Source organism: Desmodus rotundus, chromosome 10, assembly GCF_022682495.2.
Source record: "Desmodus rotundus isolate HL8 chromosome 10, HLdesRot8A.1, whole genome shotgun sequence".
NCBI lineage: Eukaryota > Metazoa > Chordata > Mammalia > Chiroptera > Phyllostomidae > Desmodus > Desmodus rotundus.
Window position 1 is genome coordinate 32,276,025 of NC_071396.1, and position 18,313 is coordinate 32,294,337.

At 52.3% G+C, this 18,313-nt stretch overlaps 1 protein-coding gene and 1 long non-coding RNA gene across 4 annotated transcripts in view; one reads left to right on the plus strand and one right to left on the minus strand.

The window, feature by feature from the left end:
- LOC128779392 (uncharacterized) overlaps positions 1–14,234 on the plus strand; it is a 43,211-nt gene extending 28,977 nt beyond the window's left edge. The window contains exons 2-3 of the long non-coding RNA XR_008425316.2: positions 13,560–13,672; positions 13,913–14,234. This is a non-coding gene — a long non-coding RNA (uncharacterized lncRNA). The remainder of the gene's footprint in view (positions 1–13,559; positions 13,673–13,912) is intronic.
- SLCO3A1 (solute carrier organic anion transporter family member 3A1) overlaps positions 7,341–18,313 on the minus strand; it is a 204,934-nt gene continuing 193,961 nt past the window's right edge. Inside the window, exons 10-11 of one of the 3 annotated variants that reach the window (XM_024561973.4) lie at positions 15,386–15,628; positions 7,341–7,961 (exon numbers count right to left, since the gene is read on the minus strand). In XM_024561973.4, the coding sequence (XP_024417741.3) occupies positions 7,879–7,961; positions 15,386–15,628 (326 nt within the window). In that variant the 3' untranslated portion in view covers positions 7,341–7,878. Of the gene's footprint in view, positions 7,962–14,304; positions 15,629–18,313 lie in introns of those variants that run through there. The other 2 variants (XM_053912810.2, XM_053912809.2) reach the window with 2 other exon arrangements.

Sequence of the window (18,313 nt, forward strand, 5' to 3'; positions counted from 1 at the left end):
CTTCTCCAGCCCTTCACTTTTTCCACAATCCCCGAAGCCCCTTTCATCTGGCAGTTTGTTCTCTTATCTGTGAGTCTGTTTCTGTTTTATTCATTTATTTGGTTTTTAGATGCCACATATAAGTGAAATCATACGGTATTTGCCTTTCTCTGTCTGACTTAGTTCACTTAGCATAATACCCTCCAGGTTCGCTCATGTCGTCGCAGATGGCAGTACTTCATCTTACTGTGACCTGGCGATAGTCCGTTGTGTATGTACGGTGCCTCTTCTCATCACGGATGCACCATCTGTGACGGACACAGGGGCCGCTTCCCTGTGTCGGCCGTCGTAAGTGATGTTGCCGTGAACTGAGGGGGGGGTACAGCTCTGTGAATTATTTTGGATTTCTTCAGACACATTCCCAGAAGTGGGATCACTAGTTCTATTAATTTTTTCCAGGAACCTGCGCACTGTTCCCACAGGGGCCTGCAGCCGCCTGCAGCCCGCCAGCAGTAGGCGATGGTTCCCCCTTCTTTCCATCCTCACCAGCACTCAGTGTTTGTGGCTTCCCTGGTAGTCATTCCAGGGAATGGGACAGGTGGGAGGTAGTGTCTCCTGGTGGTTTGAATTCAAAGTTCTCTGACTAGTTGCGTGGGTATCGTTTCACATATGTCTGTTGACCATGTAGGTCCTCTTTGGAGAAATGTCTGTTCAGGTGCTCTGCTCACTTTTTAAATCAGATTGTGTGTGTGTATGTTAAATTGTGTGAGTTCTTTATAAATTTTGGATATTAACCCTGCTTGGATGTATCGTTGGGGAATATATTTACCCAGTTCAGTAGGTGGTAGTTTTTTTGGTTGACGGTTTCACCTGACCCCTTTATTACTACCTCCACACAACTGCTCATGGCCTAGTTGATGAGCCATTTACAGGACTGTAGAATACATGATCTTTACGTTTTTTGGAAAAAGAAGAAACCAGATAAGAATATTTCTAGTACCAAACGTTTGTTTCAGGTAAATATTTAGAAAGATCACTGAATGGCCTACGAAGGAGTCGCGCGTAGAGCCAGTTGGTTGCACTGGAGCTTTGGTCTGAAGAGATCAGGTCATTGATGAACTTGTTTTGGTCTAAGGGCACATTTTTATGTGGCTTGACGTTCCGAAAGCTGACCTCAGGCTAGGCTCCGAGGGCCTTTTCCAGTGTGCCGTAGGCATTGCCTGTGCCCGATTTGACATCAGCAATAGCTTTGCGTGAAGATTCCTTTTACGTGTGTGAAAATGTGGGCTGGTCCGTGCATTCTTCAGGTCAGGGCGCGCTGAGGCCCCCTCTGCCTTCCGTCTTGCAGCGCAGTGAGCAGACGGGCTTGTTCTCCTTGGCCGCAGGACTGGAGTAGGCAGTACTGGGAAAGGCGCCTTTTGTCCTTGAGATTTCTCCAGTGGTAAAAAAATCCACTGGTAAAGTTTTATGCCTTGCTTATCTCTACCACCGGTGTAGGCTGCCACGGAAACGCAGAGAGAAGGGCTGCGTGTGGGTGGGTGTCACTGACAGTCCCCGTTATCCTGAGGCTATGGGAGTGGGGAGCACTAGTCAGAGATTTGGAAGTGGAAACTTAGACTTTGCCCATAAGTTTAAGAACAGAGTATGGCTGTTCCCCCAAAAGGCAAAGGAAGAGTCCTCTGTCCCTCAAGAACAATGTATTTGGATGCCAGTAATCATTGCTGGTTTGCTGTGGAATTCATGAGAATTAAAGAGTTGTAAGCTCAATTTTAAAGTGATTTGGAGCCAAATCTGCAAATGATCATTTGGTATCGTGGAGAGTTTGAGAACAAAAAATTATTTAAGTTTGTGGAGTGACCACATAACATCACATTCTTTGATAGTTATTTAAAATGAAACAGTCAAGCCAGGAAACGTATCAACCAGGTGAGATACATGCTGAGTTGACTTTACCACCAATACCTGGGTTTGCGGATCTGTTCTTGCACAAAGATCAAGAGGCTCTGTGTCTGTGTGTGGTTCTATAAAACGATTGTTGGCGTCGTTTCTCAGAGAGGGGTACACGTGTCTGTAAGGGCTGGTTGTGTGATGGTTTTTGGAAAGGAATTAGTATGTAATTTGAATTCAGAGTGCAAGCTTTAAAATACCCAGCTTGGAGAAGCATTTCTGAAATAGCTCTGGGAAATAAATTCCTTTTATTAATCCAATCAGCCATTGGATGTCGTTCTTCCAATTTAATTATGTTTATCTGCCAATGGGTGACTCTGCTTCTTAGGCATGTAATTTCAGCGGGTGCAAACGGTGACGGCAAATAGCCGTCCTCGGGGAGATAATTGAAGTCATAATTATTTACCCACACAGGTCAGCCCCGTCAGCGGCTCAGGCCTCCCTCCGATGACCTGGCAATGGGAGGAACGTGCTTCCTCTCCCTTCCCCTTGTATTTCTCGGACATGTACTAGGTGTCAGGCTCGGTGCCTCACAGACAGGACCTCACTGATTCCTCACGCTCTTCCCCTGAAGTGGGCGTGGTTTCCATCATCTTAGTAAGGGAGGGGAGTCCAGGTGCAAGTCCCTGCCAACAGGCTGGTGGGAAATGACTCCTGTTTCGCAGGGTGTTTGTGAGGCTGAAGTGTGGAGGCCGCCTTCATAAACAGTTCTGCCCGGTGCTTGGTGCGTTGTTCTCATTGCCCCCTGTCCCTTCAGAGAGAGGCAGCTTCAGGCGGCCACTGCCTGCTTCCTCCCAGAGACCCACCCCAGCGGCTGGGGCAGAGGCTCCTGCCTGGAGCCTAGATGGAGAGGTTTACCAGGAGGTCTTTGCATGCTCCCACCTCCTTGAGAATGCTCATCTGGGACTCGGCCCTCTGGATCCCCTTCGCTCTCCTGTCTCTGGTTTTCATGATGAGCCCCGGACGTGCAGTGCATCGCAAGGATCTTTTCATTACGTGGAGGCTCCAGGGGTGTCCAACCTGTGGCCTGTGGGCCGCCTGTGGCCCAGGATGGCTAAGAAGGTAGCCCGACACAAAATCATACATTTACTTAAAACCTTTTGTTTTGCTGATCAGTTTTCCTTAGTGTTGGTGTATTTTACGTGTGGCCCAAGACAACTCTTCTTCCTGTGTGGCCCAGAGACGCCAAAAGTTGGGGCACCAAGCACGGTGGATTGTTTGCGTGCAGGGCTTCCTGGGACTCCCACAGGGCCTCGTAGGGCGCAGAGCTTCACACTAGCCCCGATCCTGGTCTTTACATGTGAAACCTGTGAATAATTAATTACTTGAAGGCTAGGGGGTGCTGAGGGTTCAGGCGCCAGGTCCCTGCTGATTCTGAAAAGTGGGGAGAGTGCTCTGGAGGGAGTGCCGCCCGACATCCTGCTCCCTGTCAGCTGCCCGTGTCCTGGGGTGCCATCAGCAAAACGGGGCCCAGTGATGTTAGAGAAGGCAGGCCGTGGCTGCTTTTCTGCCCCACAGTTGAGGGAGGGAGGGTCCCCAAAGCAATTGCCCATCAGGTGTCGTGTTGTGTTAGGAAAGGGGGCCTGGGCTTGCTGACCCATCATTCTGCCCTCGGGGCAGGTGGGGAGCGCACTGGGGAGGTGAGCAGGGTGCAGGGAGGCAAGGCCAGTCCTGGGAAGCAACCTGTCACAGAGCGGTCAGGATAACGGCCCAGGGCCCAGGTGAGGCGAAAAGGTGGGTTTGGAGGCTGCAGGTGACCCGAGGACTAACCTGGTACGAGGGGTAGGGAAAACGGGAGCCTGCTGCAGGGGGTGAAACCCATGGCTGGGTCTTCCCGAAGTCGCAGCAGCTTCTTTATTGAGAGCTGCAGAGCTCAGGGCAGCTCCTTGGCAGGAAAGCCACCTTCCACGGGGCTGTACCAGAGGCCACTGCCTCCCACCAGTGTGCACCGAGGGGGCTCATCAGCAGCGATGGCATCAGGCTCAGCCACGAGCAGTCTAGTAAGCAAGGTGCGCTGCTCCTTCGGCTTCCGCAAGTGGGTCTGGAGGGCCCGGGCCTGGGGCAGGCAGGGAAGGGGTGGGAGAGAGTAGATGCCTCCTTCCCCCAGGCCCCTGAGCCTGCATGTTGGATGGTCTCAGATGGTTAAGTCTGGGTCTTCATAAGGGAAGCAAAGGCATTTTGTCGAGTAAAAATGACTCAGAAGTTAATGAAGTGACTTCGAAGTCACTAGGGAACAGCTACCCAGCAGGGAAGAAGGCTTCCCGGAGCAGTGTGACAGCAGAAGCTGGTTTGTATGTATCTGGCCCAGGAAGAGGCTCCTGGATGAATCACAGCCCCAGGGGCTGACGCTGGGCTGTTTGCCCACTGAGTTCTCACGACAGCTCCGCCAGGCAGTGCGGGCCTCCTCACGTTACAGCCGCACAGAGGCGGGGTTCACTGTTGTGACTTGACTTGCGGACTTGGTAAGGCTGGTGGCGGCGGAGCTGGAATGTACACCTGTTACCTGCTCCCTGCTGAGGAGGGCCTTGCTGAGCTGTCTATGCTGAGAATCAGGGCCTGGCTTTACTTGTCGCACCCCGATTTGAGGTAGGGAACAAGTGGAGGGAACACTTCCCATCCCTCCAGCTCTCAGGTCCCCGGGGAGCACAGGGAGCCGTGAACAGAGGTGGACCAGGTTGGAGTGAGGGCCCCGGGTCCTGGTGGAGCCCTGTCCTCACCTGGCATGGGTCTCAGTTCCATACCCTCCCCAGTAGTGGCCGCCTCTGTGATTTGGGGGGATTGAGCTGCTGATGCTATCTGAGGAAATGGTCAAGAGCAATACGCTCCTTCAAGGGGCATAGTTTACAGGTTTAAATAAAACCCTGACTCGGGTGTCTTGCTGAAAGCCTTGGTTCCTTTTCTACTGCTGTGTTGCAATGCCTGATCATTTGCGTAAAACCTGGAGATCTAGGCAATGATTATTTTAGAAACAACTGAAGGAACTGACATTCTCTTTGGGCTCTTTTCTTTTTTTCTTTTAAAACATAATGAGCACTGATTTCACTATGAACATATAGTTGCCTCAATACAGAACAATTCCCGAAGAAACTGAAGGGTAGTCTCGGGGCGGCGAGAGAAGCACGTGGGGAAAGGCTGATGCTAAGCTGGGTGTAAGCCTGAGGGTGAGGTTTTCCTCTTCCTCGTCACGGGGAAGAGGGTTCGGTTGTACCTGTGGGTCGTGGCCACGTTCTCAGCGACCTGTGATGTAGAGGAGCCCTGTAGGAAAATGTCGCTTTTCCAAAGGATCCCAGTGGCTTCTGCCGCATGCAGGCCAAGTCCCTGAGGCTGCTTCCTGTATTGCTGACCAAACAAAGTCAAGCATCTGTCACCCCGCCTCTGTGTTCCCGGTGAACGGCCTTGTTTATCTCACCCCTTAGTTCAGAGAAGCGGGAGAGCCCACTGAAACACTCTGGACGACCCGGAAAGTTCTCCTTTGGGGGTTCGTGCATCCCACACTGGGCCACCTGGACTCAGGAGGGTTATGAGGCTTTCTTAAGTGCTCTCTGGAAAGTAAAAGTTAGTCTCTGCCCCGTGATTTAATTACGGACATTTCTGTGCACAGTTAGAAACAGGTCTGTAGCAGTGCTGAGGCAGCAAAGGCTAAAGGGGAAAATACGCAGATCTTTGTAAAGTTGGACGTGCAAGGGATTCTGAATCCATGCTCAAGGCCACAGAAACAGCCTGTTTCATTTGGGTCGAGCTAAATGCATGGGTGCGTGACCAGCCCTTTCACGGAGACGGAGAAAAGGGTCAGGTTGGATTTTAGGTCTGGTTCTAGAAGGACCCAGGGTGTGCGTGGTTCAGAGCTGTCGGCCGCGGCAGCTGATAGGATGTTGGGAACAGATGGCACTTGGAGTTTAATCTCAGAGATTTATTCTCTCTGAGTTGGTGGAACAACCTGTGTGAACAGCTCTCCCGGACCCGCTTAAATACTGAAGGATGAATCTGTTGACTACAAATAAGAAATCATGTCTTTGTGAAGCTAAGATAAAATGGAAGGAGAATAAGTTTTTGATAAATTTTCCACGTCCATGAGGGAAAAGGTAGCAAGAGAATAGAAATGAGACTGTAGACGACAAAGAAATGGGAATGTCGGGCTGCAAGCTCGGACGCCCCGCGTAGTGGCCCGTTGCCTGTCCCTGCCTCCTTCCGCCTGCCTGCAGCTGAACGTCTGGTGCATCCAGCTCCCGCGAGGAGCCACTCACGCTTTCAGCTGCTTCAGCATCTTTCACATTAGAACAGAGAAGGCTGAAATTGCGTTTTCTTGTGATTTTTATGCTGGATATTTTTATAAATCAGGTTGTTTCGCAAAACAAAAACAACAAAACCAGCTGTCACTTAAATGGCAGGGCAGGGCTACAGAAAAAGTCCTTCAGATGCTGACAGGCAGGTAGTGGGGCTTCAGAAAAGGAAGCTCGCCCAGGCACTCTTTCCTGCCTCTGTCCACCTCTGAGCACAAAAGACATGCAGGGCTGGGTGCTCTCTTCCAGTAATAGTAGCTGGACAAGCTTTGATTTCAGAACAGCTGAACCGCAAAGGATGATGGGGCTGCCAAGGGCAAAACCCAGGCTGGAGGGGGTGTGAAGAAAGTGGGTCAGATACCAGGGCTAGCCCCGTAAGAGGATTGGGCCATCTTAGGTCTAAGGCCCAGAAGACAGTACAACCATTAGCTCCTGGAGCTCTGGTCTCCCCAGCCAAGTAAGGAATGTAGTGGGGACTCTAAGATGCATGTTGGTGCCAGGCGCCCACCTGACCAACCTGTGGACATGAGGCGGGAGTCTGGCCAGTGCACGAATGATGTGAAGAAGCTAGGGAATCAGGAAGAGGCCCAACAAGGATTGGGAAGGTGACCTGGACTCCACCCACAGGGGGTCTGTGGACCTGAGAGGGGGAGGCAAAGACTGCTATTGCCTCTGAGGAGGGAGACCGAAGTCAAGCCCCACAGGCTGATGGGCTGGAGGCTGTTCATCATTCATTCATTCGGTAGTATACTGAGCATCCACCAAATGTCGTGCCTTGTGTTGCGGGCACCCCCTGAGGTAAAGCAGTTCCCCGACTTCCCAGGGTTTATAGGCAGTGGGAGAACCAGAAAGGTAAACCAGACAGTAGCTTAGCACACTGGTGTGAAGCAGGTGTCCGTCGCTCCACTTTACAGATGATGAACGGGGGGGCTTGGAGCAGCCCCATCGCTCGCTCAGCGCCACAGCCCTGCGGAGCTGAGGTGCGGAGTTGAGCCCGCGTCACTTCTGAACAATTCCAAGACCACGAACGTAGCGCACGCACAGCCAGAGACACTCTCCTGAAGAATCTTCTAGGGTCGTTCCACCCAAAGACACAGAGAGAAGGGTAATAGAGACTACAGCATAAGACAGGGGAAGAATTAAAATAGTGCTTTTAATATAACTTTCAGCAATCATACAGTATGTACTTTACATCACGTATCTCTAAACTGCTCATCTAGAAAATAGAAGCTGCAAAAATACAGAATAACACACTCGAAATCTATCGAGTATGTGCTTCCCCCTCCATCCTGTGCAACAGGGAGGCTTTTGACCCTCCTGTTGAAATCCAGCCTTGGTGGGCTCCGGCAGAGCTGTGGGAGAGGCCTCCATCAGAGGGGCATTCTGGAGAGGGGGCTTGTAAAGCATGTCAGCAGGTCGTTCCCCCCAGGCGCTGAAGGAGGGCTGGGCGAGAGGGGGTTGCGTACCGGGTCACCACTCCAGTTCAGTGACCTGGGAAAGGTGCCCGGACCGAGGGGTTGGGGCCTCCTGACCGCAGCCACCTCAAAGGAACACGCGCTGGCCGGGCGATGCCCTCGGGACCCTCGGGTTCTTGGGCAGAGCACGCTAAGTTGGCCCGCGAGGTCTGTGGGTGCTGACGGGCCACTGTGTGCAGGAGATGAGGGCCAGGCCCTCAGCTTCTCACAAAGGAATCTTCTGAAGGTGAATGTGACTCGGGACAGGTTTTCTCAGTCTCAATGTCTTGGTACTCTGTGCCTAAAGGGGGAGGAGGGAAGAAGAGCCAAGAGGAAAAAAGAGAGGTCGGTCTTTTCTGGTTTTCCTACTTTTTCTTAGGCTTAATACAATAGCACTATGGCCTTGCAGTGGAATAGACAAGAACAGGATGTCATGCCAACCAAATGCTGGGTTTTGCTCTATATAACCCCAGGGAAACAGACTTCCAGCCCAGAGACCTTTTCGAAGGCTGTGTCTCCCTGAGAAGCAGATTTATTGAGGTATCTGTGCAACCCTCACATGCATACGTCTCCTATGGGGATGAATGAGATGTGCCCCGGTCACTGACTTAGCCGTATCTTGTAAAAATCGCCAGTAACGGGCCTTTCGTTCTGAGAGTGTGTCACTGCAGTCTCTGCCAGAGAAACCTCCGGCGTCAGGCGCTGTCCTGCAGCCCGGCGGGCCGTGCAGTTGCCATTCTGCCACAGGTGCCTGCCGCATGCTGAGGGGAACACCCCCTCGTTGGGGTGAGGCTTTACGCCCATGCCACACTTCCAAGAGACGCAGTGGCTTCGTTTAAAAGGCATTGGAAACCCGGCTCACCCTGGGATGACTGACACGTTGTGTAGGTCTCAGTGACAGTGGCAGGCACAGTGGGGCCAGGCAAGTCCCCGCTCATTTGTGTGTCCTCTTTAGACTGAAAGGGGGTACGCAAGGTGACTGTGGCAGTGCCGCCGCTTTCCTTGGGATTTGGCGGCTGAGATCTGGCCTATAGAAGCAGCCCCTCCTGAACTTTACAAGCTCAAGTTCTGGTCTCAGGGGTTGTGCCCCGAGTCTTAGGGGCAGAAGCAGGGGAGCGCAGCTTGGTTCGTGTGCACAGAGTGAATGAGGCAGCGGATCACCCGCTGACTGTTAGGAGGAGGAGGGAGTGGCTTTAAATGTCTCTGATGTCCCATTTCTAAAGTACAAGAAGAGTTTTTCCTATTTTAGATTCCTGCGCCAGTAGGCACACTTTGGCTGAGGTTTTTTCCCTGCCTCTGGGTTCATTTCTCTACGAAACAACGGACTTCCCTGTGGGTTTTCCTGATAGTAGGTGCATCGTCGGCTCATGGAAGCCCCTGAGGTGGCAGCTCTGTGTCCCCACTGCGGTGGCTGGTGACAGAGCAGGAGGAGTACCGGCTCAGGAGGCAGACAGAACTGGCATTGGATCTTGGGCACTTTCTAACTAGCTCCATGACCTTGGCAAGCTTGGGTGTACTGAGCCTCGGTTTTCTGATCTGTAACGTGGGAAAAAACATACCTGCCTTGCAGGGCTGGAGTGAGGAAGCTGCTTGCCTGTGGCACCTGGCACACGGGTAGCAGGCTCCGAGTGAACCTGAGTTCCCAGCCCCTTCCCTCCGGGCCCAGAGCTCACTGTGTTGGGTTTCTCTTGTGTTGGGCTCCCTACACTGCGTGCTTCTGGTTCCTTTTATGACCTTAGCTTCTGAAATCAAATAGTGTTGACAAATACATCTTCATGAGCGCTATCTTCCATTAAGTTCGCATGAATTTAAGAGAAACATAATTTCCGGGGATTTAATGGGATGGTAAAAATCTCAACCTACGGAATATTAAACCTCCAGAGAATTTACTGTGTTGTTCCATTTGCTCGTAGTAGAACATGATCACTTTAGCGTAAATTCTGAACATTTTCTCCATAAGGTAATCATCAACTACTGATTGCTAGCCTGAACCATTAATGCGAAAATAGAAATGTCTAGAAACTGTGTGCAAAAGCCTAGCATCTGGTAATAGAGATACTCCACCAGGGACCAGCGTCAGGGTGTCTGAGGGCCCTGGGCCAGGGCTGAGCCCCTGGGGTTCATGCTGTGAACCCCAGATTCCAGGCAGGAGCAAGGTCTGGGGCCTCTGCACTGGAGCTGACCACTGGAACGGAGTGACTCCCCTGCATCCCGACACTTTGGAGGTGCGTTTCAGAATGTGTCAGGGCAGAGAAATCTACCGTCTCCTCCTCTTACCCGTCTGCTTCCAGTAGCATACCCCGTGAGAGCAGGAATAACACAGGGAGAAAGGCCATCCCTGGAGTGCAGCTGTTGTGGGGTCCCGGTTGTCACACTGGGGACCTGGGAGAGCGTGTGTGGCCCCACAGCCCACTCGAGCCAGGGTTCCTGAGAAGTCGGCCCTACAGGTGGGGAGGGGTCCCTGCATCTTGCCGAGCAGGGAGTGAGCACCCATGGCACCAAGGACGTGGGCTTTGGGTTCATAGAGCTGGTTTGAATCCTCACTCTGCCTGGTGACCTTGAGCCAATTCCAGAAGCTTTTCAAGCCTCATGTTCCTTTCTCACAAACTGAAGGCTGTAACAGTTCCTGACTCATGGGGCTACTGAGATGAAATGAGTTAATATGGGTAATAAGCTGATTTATAGTAAGTGCTTGAAAAATGTTAGCTAGCAACTACTATTAGTTTTTATTGGTGTTTACCAATTACTCCACCTGGCACATGTCTGTTAGTTTTATTGAGCCATGTTCTGTGCTGGTGGGAAGCAGGGAGGGTGTGAGGTACTGCCCAGCATCTGTGTGCACCCCTCTCGCTGCTTTCCACATCTTCCCTTCCATGCCCATTCCCCCCACTGCAGGGGTGACAAAGCTGGACAAGAATGGGCTGCTTACCTCATTCTTGGAACATGGGGCACCTGAACTAGATTCCTGGAACGGTCAGGAATGTCCAGGTCGATGGCCACCCAGCTAAAGGACACTCCCAGCACATGACCCCAGCCCCAGTCCATCACTTGCGTGCACCTTGTCTAAGGCCACTTGCTGCAACAGCACGGCGCTCAAAGCCCTTGTCTGTGAACTCGCTCTGGTGGCCCCACAGAGGGCCGGACTCCCAGGGCGCGCTCCTTCTGGCTCCTCGACCCCCGACCTTGGGCCTCCTGGTCGCTAGCTAGCACGCACCCCGGCCAGGAAGGAGCCCTTCTTGCACCCAGATGGACACACAGACCGGGCTCTTTATATTATCATTCTGTTGCTTTTGTTTGTGTCCGGGTCTGTCCAGCTCATTGAACTGTGACATCCTAGAGGATGGGACTGTGGCTCCTCTTCTCCCTTTGCATCTGGCCCGGGGCCTGGCCCATAGGCAGCCTTTCACACAGGAATGAGTACGCACACGCCTCGGAAGCGTGACGCCCACACAGTGCGCCCCCGGCGGCACTGGCCCTGCGCAGGTGCTGCCCCACGGGTGCTCTGAGGGATGCGTCCTGCCCCGTCTCCACGGGGCCAGATTTCTGAGGTACAGGAGGACCTTGGCTTTTCTGAGTTCCCGTGTTGGGCGTTTTCACTTGTCCTGCCTGCTGCGATGCCCCGGCACTCGGAGGTCACCCACCAGTGTGAGAAAGGGGGTGTGCGGGTAGCTGTGTGCAGACAGCAGGTGCCTAGGTCGTGCTGGGCGACAGGCGTGTGAACCAGAGAGTCGTCTTTGCCTATCCCACCAGACAGGCAGTCTAGCTTCACCGGCGGCCAGGGCACTGGGACCAAGGGCTGCATTTAGGGCCAGCTGCGCCGACAGAGGGCTTTGTTCCTGGGGCGGCTCAGACTCTGTACTGAGTAGGGAGGGGTGAGTATAATGAGTGAGGAGAGAAGGGCACGGTCAATATTTATGTCCCAAACTAGTTTTCTAGGTCGAATTTAATGTCAGCAGCAGTCTCGCAGGGAAAGCACGGCACCCCTCGGTGTCTGACCGGGCTCTAACCCAGAGCCCAGCCCAGATCACGGCTGAGGGGAGACGCGGCTGGGGGTCTGGTGTGTGCTTTTGGTGCAAGACAGCACATCCTCTGTTGGACTGAAACTGGGGTTTTTTGGTTTTCTTCCCGTATCTAAACCAAACTGGACCAAATACACAGTAGTGGAGCAGAGTGCCGTTCCACCACCCTGGGACAGAAGTTGATCCTGTCTGTCTGCTCCCTCTGCCCGGGAGGTCGCCATCAGCTGCTCTGACTTCTCCGGCAGCCTTTGCTGCTGAGGGCAGGGAGGGGAGCTCTCTGGACTCCCAGCAGCGCTCAGAATGTGGGTCTCGGGGGAGAAACCACACTTTCAGAACCTGAGCCAGAAAACCAGCCTCAGACTGTCCGTCAGGCGAGCCTGCGCTGGAGCCGTGAATGGTAACCCGTTAGCAACCACAGCCGATTTTTTCCTGAGACAGTTCCTCAGGGGCGGTGTGGCTGTCATCCCGGGCAGAGGTCGGGGCAACCCAGCGTGTCTGTGGGAAATCTGGCTGTGCCCTCCCTGGAGACGGGGAGGTGGAATCAGGGCTTTGAGCGTAGGGAGCGTCACCTTAAAAACCGCCGCCTGTGAGGGGTGAGAAAGATGCACTTTTTAGGGAGAAGCACATTCCTTCCTTCCTGCTCAGAAGACAGCAGGAAGTCTGTTAAAGGATTCCTTAGAAGCTCTTGGTTTTCCCTGACTATTCTGCCTGTTCAGCACCACTAGCAGTCTCCTTAGGGGGCCGGGAAAGGTGGCCTCTCCTGCGCCTTCATTGGCTGCGAGGAAAGCCTGCATGCTGTGGCCTTCTGGTGGGGTGGCAGGGTCCCCAGGAACTTTGCAGCTTTCCTACATAAGGTGAGAAGCAGGGAGCAACTGAAGGAAGATAGCAAACCGTGTCAGGGGGAGAGAGAGGGAGAGATACTCTTACAAAATAGATTTACTTTGTATGTAGGAATCACATTTGTAAGAACACATCGCGGTCCGCAGTGGGGAGTTACAAAAGTCTCTCAATCTGCAGCAGAGAGGCAGGCCGCCCCATCCACCCCTGGGCTGGCTCAGCTAGGATGCTGGAGGAGCTCGCAGCAGTGGAGGCCGCCTCATCACTCCCTTCTAGGTGGGCTCTGTCCCTCGGGGTTCGGTTTTCGGTGAGTCCAATGGAGATCCTACCAGGACATCTTTTCATTCAAAGTACCAGTTAACCCCAAGCAAATAACCGAGGGGCTGGATCTGGCTTTGTGTGTACAGTGGTTCTTTGTAGCACAAAAAGAAAATTTAAAACTACACGAAGTTTTCCGCTCTGTAGTATGTCATAGTAATGAACATTTTAAAGGTGACATAACACACTTCAGAGCCTTCTTTCCACTGGGGCTTTACATTTCTGTCCAGGTGTTGGTAGTACTGGGCCCTGGAGTTGTTCTCCTTTGTCATCCATCCAAACTCTTTGGGGGAAAAAATGCAGGGAGTCTTCAAAAATATATATATTTTTAAATAGCAAGTAGCTCCATGAAACACTAGGTCACGGGGCGTGTGTGGGGGTTCGGAGGGTGTGCGGTGGCGGTGAGCGGTTCCACTCGGAATGCACGCACAGCCTGTGCCAGTGGCAGCGCAGCCCCAAGTAGCACCCTGAGCAGCGAGTGCCGCATTCCCCGTGAACGAGAGCGGACTAAACTGCAGAGAGGACACGGCCGTTGGGGAGGCCCCCAGTGCGAGGCAGCTGAGCCGGACACCCTGCAGCATGGCACCAGCTTTGCCCTTCCTTGGGGGTGCGGTCTGGATTTTGGAGCTGTCAATCAAACCACCCCTTTTACAGTGCCTGTTAAAATTGGGCACAATGACCTTTCTCCCCGATTTTTTTTTATTCTTTTTTTCTTGCTTTCGCAGTGACTACCACTATGTACCTGAGGCAGAAAAGCAAACCAACCAACCGAACCACCCTTGAGGCCCTTCCCAGGGTCATGGGCAGTCTGGACAAGGTCACTGAGGAAGCACAGCCAGTGAGTAAATGGGGCTGTGTGTGCGCACCCTCACATAGGCCCTGCCCCTTCTGGAACAGCCCTGGAAGGCCGAGTCTGCTGGCTGCCAGCCGTTTTTCCCATCATGCTCACCCCAGACAGTGACAGGCTTGCTCTGTCTGAGCTTTTCTCACTTTCAGCGCTCGCGCGCACACACATACACACGTGTATCTTAGTTCAAGGTTAACCCTTAAGGCCTCATGGACTTTTTATGCATTGCAGGTGCCGTAGCTTCCCGGAGCCTGTGGGCTTGTCTACTCACGATCACACACACCACGGGCCCCTCAACAGGCTGGTGTTACAGAGCCTTTGTCTCTGTGTCCCCTCCCCAGGAGCACGGCACTGCACACACCCCACCCACTCGCATGTCCTCCACACGCTGCACAGAAAGCCAGTGGAACACGACGTGTGAGTAGAAAAGGGCCCCTGTGACAGTGTCACTGGGTCCTGGGGAACAGGGCAGGGAGGCAAATTTGCAATCCCTCCTTTGTCTCAAATGTGCAGCTTTTAAAAGGCAGGCTGCATGTACACTCTTTTTCAAGTATTTTTTTCCCCATTTGTAACAGTGTATATCCTTGTCGCAGAACATCCGAATGAAAATAAAAAACAATAGATTAATTTCATCCCTTGAATCACATTATATTTTGGTGCATTAAAAAAGGAAAGTAAAAGCAACCAGCATAGTAAATTCGGCCTAGAGAACTGTGACTGAAGGGGTAACAGATTTCAGAAGTAGTTAAAAATAGTATGAGAGGGTTATTACATGGAACAGTTTGAAATTCATATGCACTGAATTATTTTTTAAAAAATGGCAAAATGTTTGGCAAATGACTTGGACTGTGCTGGGTGTCACCGGCTCTGAGTGAAGTCAGTCATAGCCAGGTGAGGCCCACTGCTTCCTGAGGTCACTCTGCGGGGCTGGGGGAGGAGGGCGCCCACCTTGGGAGGTGCTGGCTCCCCCTCAGTCTCGAACACGGAAACGGAGCTGGTGAGAGTTGCCTGTTGCAGCCTGCAGCACGGGCCACCGCTGGCATCGCTGAGAGGTCTGGGCCCTGAACCACATGCGGACGGGTGAGTCGCCTGCAGGGCGACCCGTATTGCGGAAGTCAGAGAGGAGCGGGCTTCCCCTCCTCCGACTGGGCACAGCCCACCCCACGGGGCTGTCTCCGGGTGTCACTAGTGCTCATCCTGGCAATGTTGTCAACTTGTGTTTTAGTAGACTTTCTTTAAAAACACTGGTTTTGTTTTGTATGCTGTGTGTGTGTGCAGGAATGTCTGTCCTCCAAGCTGGCCACCACTGTGCCCTGAATGTGGCAGTGCCCGTTGCTTGCAGCCGTCGGCGTCCTGAAACACCACGCGGTGACGTCAGAGAGCAGGCCACCCGTCAGACACACGGTCCCACGCTCTCATCTGAGTCCCGTCTGGCTCTGGTTTGGAGAAAAAGGACAAAGGTGGGGGTGGTTGCGGTGTGTGTGGTGGGTTGTTTTTTGGAAACCTTTCTTTTTGTAGGAAAAATGACCCTTTGATTACGATACAGAGTCCAGCCCTCCTCGAGTCACTATAAAACAGACTCCATGTTTTCACACCACTCATGGTCTTCAAGGTTATAGATAAACTTTGTCCTATGCGTCTGGTTTGCGGGCACAGGGTCCCTCCCCAGATTGTCTAGGGTCAGAGTAGAGGCAAAGAACTCACTGGTGCTCAGCCCGCCCTCGTGGTTTTTGATGTATCGTTTATAGTTTTTCCTCAGGCACTGCCACGTGGTGGTGTAGAGGATGAAGGCGAAGGACTTGAGCGCGATGGCGATGCTGACGTACAGATAGCGGTAGACCACGTTGTCGTAGAGGACGCAGGCGCCCCGCTCCCCACAGAACGTGCTCCAGAACAGGCAGGTGGAGTCGATGCCGGCCCCGAAGATGAGAGGAGGGGGGATGAAGCCTGTGGGAGGGAAAAGAACACTTGGTGTCCAGCTCTGGTGGCGGTTTGCCTTCCAGGCGGACAGTGGCACAGGTGGTGGCACTGTGACACGCTGTTGCAAGGCCCTGTTGGGAGACAAATCCCGGAGTCCGAGTCCTAGTCCTGCCCTCTGTACCCTTGTCTCCTCAGCAGCAGCACGGGGGACACAGTGCCAGGCCTTTGCACACTGCCGGAGAGTGAAGAAACGGATGTGCGAGAAGCACTTGGAACACTGCCCGGAGCACGGTAAGCTGAGCATAAAACAAATGACGATGCTGTAATCGTCATCAACCCAGAACCCGGAAATGGTCTCCCTGAAGGCAGCCTTAGTGTCATTCCCGAAAGGCACCGTGCTCCATGCAGGGCGGTTGTGTGTGGGGCTGCTAGGGTCAGTGTGTGCCTTTTGGGGACCGGCAGCTGCAGTGAGCACGCTGCACCGTGGGGCTGTGGTCTGAGCACGCGGAGTGTAGAAGAGAAGCCCGGCGCACGTACTGAGGACTTCCTGCTGCTGGCTCTGTGGAGAGAGGCCTCCCTGCCAACCTCGCACTGTCCTGTGGACTAGGCTAGGTTCTCTTCTCTGCCTCCAGCTCCTCTGGACCACACTATCCAAACTCATCTCTTGCTGTGTGTCTCAGGGACAGAAGCTGCAAGGCATTACTGTAGAGAACACACAGCTGATTTCCTGGCACAGACCTGGAAATGATGAGAAATCTTAAGGCGACATACAGCGGTCTTCACAGTGTCACCTTACGCTCCGTAATTCTCAGTTACGTCCTACAATCTTCATGGAGTTTTCAGTAATGCCTTGCAGTTCTCGTTTTGTTGTACGAGAGTTACTGTGAACGCTCACTGTCATTCCTGTTTCCATGCATCTTTCTAGGTGGGGAGGGGTTTCTACATGGACTCTGCGCTGGCGGGACTGCGTCAGGCCCTGGTCAGCGTGCACAGGGACGCCGAAGAGCAGGACTGTGCTCACTTACCTGTATGAGGTTCGGGAAGCTCTGAAAACCTTAAATGCTGAGTAAAAGTGTACTTGTGGAATGACTGTTTCTTGGAATGTTTTCATCAGTAAGGGTCTTCTACTTGCTACCAGGTATTACACATTCATCTATGCCCACCAACGCAAATCAGGGTGAAAGTGAGGAGGGGGCATCGCGCCTCCCATACAGCTTACCTTTCCAGTGATAAGAGAAAAATCAGCATAATTAGTACTCTGTGTTTGTCTTCAAAAGCCACTACTCTGTCCAGGAGGCCAAGATGCGTTAAATTGTTGCTGAACTAGTCTTAACTGAGTACTGTCACTCTTGGAACGTTTCTATTTTCCATGACATAGAAGTAAGACCAATATGTCACTCACGGGTCCTGGGCAGAGCAGGAATGATCACTGATTGGAGAGGATTTGCCACAGGCAGAGAAGGGACGTGAGGGGGCACAGACCACGTGTTTGCCACGCCCCCGGGGAGGAGCCTCTCTTACTCAAGGATCCAAGGGCAGAATGTTTTCTTACAGCAATTACGTAGGAACTTGTCTCATCATGAAAACAATAGCACATATATTCAAATTTAAAACTAATTTAGATTATATAACCTCATTATTCAAGTATAGTAACCGATACCATTTTCACGTGTAGTTTTCCAGTCTTCTTCCCCACTCGCGTGCACACCGAATCGCCGGCACGTGCAGTGCACCACACCCCTCTTCCCCCACCCGTCCCCGTGCCCCTCCCAATCCTGTAAGTAGTCTGCTTTCCAGAATTGGAAAAGGGAACATAAATTCTGCGTTACAGACTGCAATGGATTTAACTGATTCCTTGCTTTTGGACATATTCAGATTATAGCTATTTTTTTTTTACTTTTACTACTTTTACACACACTTTTATGAACATTTCCATAGTTCATTCTTTGTGCTCATCTGTGGCTACATACTTTGAATAAGGAATATTTTCACTCTGGGCTGTTTCCCTTTCCATGTGTACTTATCACATCACGTGCATTAAAGAGCACCACTGCCTTACTCAACAAAGCGGAGTCATCCTACCTTGACCTTGACAAAGAGATGTTCACAAAACGTTAGTGTGGTCTGGAGGGAGAAGGTGGGCGTGACCAGGCACCGCTTTCCAAGGTCGGCCTTTCCAGATTCGCCCCAGCAGGACCCTGTGAGAACTGTAGGCTGTTCCCATCCTGTTTTCCCACCATAACGAGGAGTCAGACGTAATTCTTTGTATCTCCACCAAGCCCCGGAGCGCAGGCTCCATAGCAGGGAGGTCACATTGCCCCATCCCAGAAACGCACGGGGCATTCTCGCTTTGGAAAATGTTAAAGGATGTAAAGTTCCCATTTGCAAAGTGGATGAACGCCACCCCCCTTCCCCAAGCTAGCAGCCCCACAAATGAAGCATTTTACGGGGTACACTCGGGCTGTTTTGTGAAGGTGACAAAAACTTCCTTCCCTGCGGTGGCTAATGCAGAGTGGCCCGACAGAGTTGATGTAAATGAAAGCTGCCATCTAGCAAGTGCCTGAGTTCAGGTCTAAACCCTGAGCAAATTCACATCCTGATTCAAGTTTCCCTACTTTTCTAAAGTTTCTGTAATTCAATGTCATAGAACAAAAGGTCAAACTCAAAAATGGGACGATATCACTGATACTCACTCACCTGGTCAGTAGCATC